General features: G+C 40.2%; 1 protein-coding gene across 1 annotated transcript; it reads left to right on the forward strand.

The window, feature by feature from the left end:
- Positions 1 to 1727: 1727 nt before the first annotated feature.
- On the forward strand, positions 1728 to 2165 carry LOC148562374 (uncharacterized). The gene has a single exon (XM_088490873.1). It carries the CDS (start codon positions 1728 to 1730, stop codon positions 2163 to 2165), a length of 438 nt encoding a protein of 145 aa, XP_088346999.1.
- Positions 2166 to 4596: the final 2431 nt, after the last annotated feature.

Below are 4596 nucleotides of genomic sequence, written 5' to 3' on the forward strand. Positions count from 1 at the left end.
ATTCATCAACTGCCAATTCCTTGGTCAATTAATTCCAATTAGAGGGTGATGATCAAATTCTAGTTTATATGCCACAAGAATCCTAATTATCCAAAAATAAAGGGATTATATGTCACGTATCTCATTAAATACAAACAATTAGACATTCAGGATAATATGTTTTCAAGCTATTGTTCAAGTAAAGAGCTTTTCCAAGTTATACAAGAACTTAATCAGAACATGGGTCATACTTCCGTTCTACCCAAATTCATAAAATTAAGAACGAAAACAATTCTTAAATATAAATCAAGACATGAATTAAAATACAGAAACAATAAAATCAATCCATACAATAGATAGAGCTTCTAACCTTAACAATGGAGGTTTAGTTGCTCATGGAAAAGAGAAAATAAGGATTCAGGTAAAATGTACTGAGTTCCAATCTGATGGATCTGAATCCCCTAGGGAAGGAAAGTTTCTCCCTTTTATAACTAATCCTAATAAATTTAAAATCAAAATATCAAAACTAAAAATAATATCTTTTCCTAAAAATAATATTTGAATTAATTCAGCTGATGGGTGGGGACCACTTGCTTTGTCCATTCTGCAGCTTCTAATCTGTGTTTTCTGGGCTAAAAACTGGGTCAAAACAGCCCAGAAATTGCCCCCAGCGTTTTTCTATATTTTCTGGACGTGGCGCATGTCACGCGTACGCGTCAGTCACGTGTACGCCTCGATGGTCTTTTTCGCATGTCACGCGCACGCGTCAGTCACGCGTACACGTCGCTGAGCAAATCTTCAAATCACGCGTACACATCAGTCACGCGCACGCGTCGCTCCTCGCTGCCATCTCCTTTGATTCTTGTGCTACAGAAACTCTATCAAATTCCGCCGAATGTTACCTAAAATAAATAAAATTGCAAAAGACTCAAAGTAGCATCCATATTGGCTAAAAGATAATTAATTCTTTATTAAACTCAACAATTTAGATGCAAATTCACTATGAAAAGATAGGAAAGATGCTCACGCATCAACCTCTGCCAGGCGTTATAAAGGGATTCATCATCCTCTTGTTTAAAGCCTTGGATGTCCAGCCTTAGCTGTGTCATCCTTTTTGGAGGAAAATATTGATTCAGGAATTTGTCTGATAACTGTTTCCATGTTCTTATGCTTACTGTAGGTTGGTTATTTAACCACCTCTTAGCTTGATCTTTTACAACAAATGGAAACAGTAATAATCTGTAGACATCCTGATCTACTTCCTTGTCACGTACTGTGTCAGCAATTTACAAGAACTGCGCCAGAAACTCAGTAGGTTCTTCCTGTGGAAGACCAGAATACTGGCAATTTTACTGCACCATGACAATGAGATGAGGATTTAGCTCAAAATTTCTTGCTTTGATGGGAGGTATACAGATGCTACTCCCATATGCAGCAGTAATGGGGTTAGCATATGACCCCAGATTCCTTCTGGACTGTTCATTTCCATTTAGGTCCATGATGGATAAAAGGGAATTGATATGAATTGCAAATAAAATATATTTTTGTTTTTATTTTATTTAAGTAGAAACAAATCGAATAATTAAAAATAAATAAAAATAATAAGAAAAAATAAAATAATTAGGAATTAAGATATAAATTTTGGAAACTAAGAGAAAAATAAATTTGAAATTGTGCATATAGAGGAGAGGAAAAGGGCGACGAGTTTATCAGCAATCGCTGAAGACTTCAGAGCATGGTTAAATGATATGGAGTTGGCGGACTTGACACTTAATGATTGCAAGTATACATGGTTTAGAGGGCAGTCCTGTAGTCAGATTGATAGAGCCCTGGTGAGTCTGGAATGGCTGGATGCGTACCCAGAATCTCGACTTAGAAGAGGACCGAGAGGACTATCAGACCACTGCCCCTTGATAATGGAAGACAGAAGAATGGTTCATGGTACAAGACCGTTTCGCAGCCTAGACTCGTGGTTTACACATGAGGGCTTCCTAAGAATGGTGAAGGAAGAATGGAGAGGGTTGGGAGATGCTCGGTTCCTGGATAAGCTGAAGGCGTTATCTAAGCGACTGGGTAGATGGCACAAGCAGCACTTCCGGAATATACCTGAAAAGATAAAAAGGTTTGAGGATGAGATCAAGAAAGTGGATGACATGGTCAGCAATGGGATTATGATGGTACAGTAGAAGCAAGAAGGAAGGCGCTAGTGAGGTGTTGTGAGCTGTGGTATACGAGGCAAGATATGCACTGGAAACAAATGTCTAGGTCTCGACATGCCAAGGAGATGGAGAGGAACACAAGATATTTCCACAACATTGCATCAGCAAGAAGAAGGAATAACCAGATTGAGTCTTTAGTGATTAACGGGAGGCTGGTCAGGAATCATGGAAGGATCAAAGTTGCCATTAGGGACTTTTACAGGAAACTGTTCCAACAGGAAGCTTTGCTAAACATTAGCTTTCGAGATGGTCTAGTCAATCGGTTGGAGATGGCGGAAGCTTAGGCTCTAGAGATATTACCGTCGAAGGAGGAAGTGAAGGAAGCAGTGTGAGATTGTGAATCGTCTAAGGCACCGGGTAGCGATGGATATAACATGAACTTTATAAAAAAATGTTGGGAAGAGATTGGAGTGGAATTTACTAAAGTTTTGATAACTTTCTTTGAGACAGAGAGGCTACCAGCAGACTACAATGTTACTTGGGTAGTGCTGGCACCGAAATTTGTGGGTGCAAAGGAGATAAAGGATCTCAGACCTATTAGTATGGCTGGCTGCATTTATAAAGTGATATCAAAAGTGTTCACAAGGAGAATGAGGAGCGTAATGCCAGGTTTAGTAGGGGAATCACAAAGTGCTTTTTTTAAGGGCAGGAGAATACATGATGGAGCATTAATAGCGTGTGAAACTATACAATGGCTAAAACTGAAAAGAAAGGTGGCAGCAATCATCAAATTGGACTTTCAAAAAGCCTATGACAGAGTCAAATGGAACTTTATTGATACTGTTCTAGAAAAGATGGGGTTCGGGAGAAGATGGAGGGCATGGGTAGCAGAGTGTGTCAGATCAGCATCTATCTCAATTTTGGTTAATGGGTCACCATCAAAACCGTTCAGGATGGAAAGGGAGCTGCGACAAGGTGATCCTCTATCACTATTCCTATTCGTCCTTGTAGTAGACGTGTTGAATAGGATGATTGGGGAGGCGGCTAGAAATGGGAGAATATCACCTCTTTTAGTTGGTAGGGATAATATAGAGTTGTCACACTTGCAATTTGCTGATGACACTATATTGTTCTGTCCACCAGAGGAGGAGACAGTGCGAAATTACAAGAGGCTTTTGCGGTGTTTTAAAGTGATGTCCAGGTTGAGCATTAACTTTGAAAAATCCAGCTTGATACCGGTAAATTGCAGTCAAGAGTGGATGGATCGGATGTGCAGACTACTAGGGTACCAGGCGGCAACTCTATCGATGAAGTACTTGGGCATTAATCTCGGAGCAAACCCAAGGTTGGTAAAAACTTGGAAACCAGTGATAGATAAGGTGGAGGAGAAACTCAGCTTGTGGAAAGCAAAGGTTCTTAGCAAGGCAGGAAAGTTGATCCTCATCAAGTCAGTAATCAATAGTCTACCAATTTATTATCTCAACTTGTATAAAATGCCAATTGCTGTGGCAAAAAAACTAATTTCACTACAGCGGAGATTCTTTTGGGGGAAGGAGGATGGAAGACCTGGGTTGGCTCTTGTAAAGTGGGAAATGATACAAGCACCAAAGAAGTTAGGAGGTCTAGGTGTCGGAGATGCGACAATTCGGAACACCGCCTTATTGTTCAAGTGGTGGTCGAGATTTTCTAAGGAAGACTGTCCACTGTGGAAGAAGATTGTGTGCTTGTGCAATAATCTGAATCCTAACCAGTTGTTGTCTACTCAAGATCTACCAGCAAAAGGTGGTCCGTGGAAAGAAATATGTAACTTGCAAATAAAAGAGCAAAGTGTCAGACAAAAGATGATTGATGGCCTAGCCATAGAAGTTGGTGATGGTAGATCAACCAGATTCTGAGAGGATACTTGTCTACAGTTAGGGAAGTTGGAAGACTCCTTTCTGAGGCTTTTCTTGGTTTCAAATCACAAAGGATCCATTATTGGGGACTGTGGGTTTTGGGACGGGATAGAGTGGGTGTGGAACTTCCAATGGAGGAGGGAACTCCGCCAATGGGAGATTGACAACCTGAATCAAATGCTTGATATCTTGCACAATGTGAGTTTAATAGCAGATGTATCAGATAGAGTGGTGTGGAAGTTTGACAAGGAAGGTGTTTATACTACTAACTCATTTGTGCAGGTGTTGTAGGAATAGACTCTAATGGATGATATCCTCTCTTACAAGTTCACAAATGGTATTTGGAAAGGACTGGTTCCCCCTAGAGTTGAATTGTTTAATTGGTTTGTACTAGTAGGACAAGTTAATACAAAGGATCGCTTGATTAACTTCCGCATCATTGCTCAGAATGATAATATCTGTGTGATATGCAACAAGGACGTTGAATCTGTCCAACACTTGTTTGTTACGTATGATTTTTCTTGGCAGGTTTGGTGTGCGTAGATTACTCAGGTGGGTCGGGC

The sequence above is a fragment of the Arachis ipaensis genome, chromosome B6 (genome assembly GCF_059453495.1).
Source record: "Arachis ipaensis isolate K30076 ecotype BB chromosome B6, ASM5945349v1, whole genome shotgun sequence".
NCBI classification, from domain to species: domain Eukaryota; kingdom Viridiplantae; phylum Streptophyta; class Magnoliopsida; order Fabales; family Fabaceae; genus Arachis; species Arachis ipaensis.

What these genes read in the sequence shown, in the direction of transcription:
- LOC148562374 (XM_088490873.1), top strand. Translation starts at nt 1,728, where the DNA reads ATGGAGTTGGCGGACTTGACACTTAATGATTGCAAGTATACATGGTTT.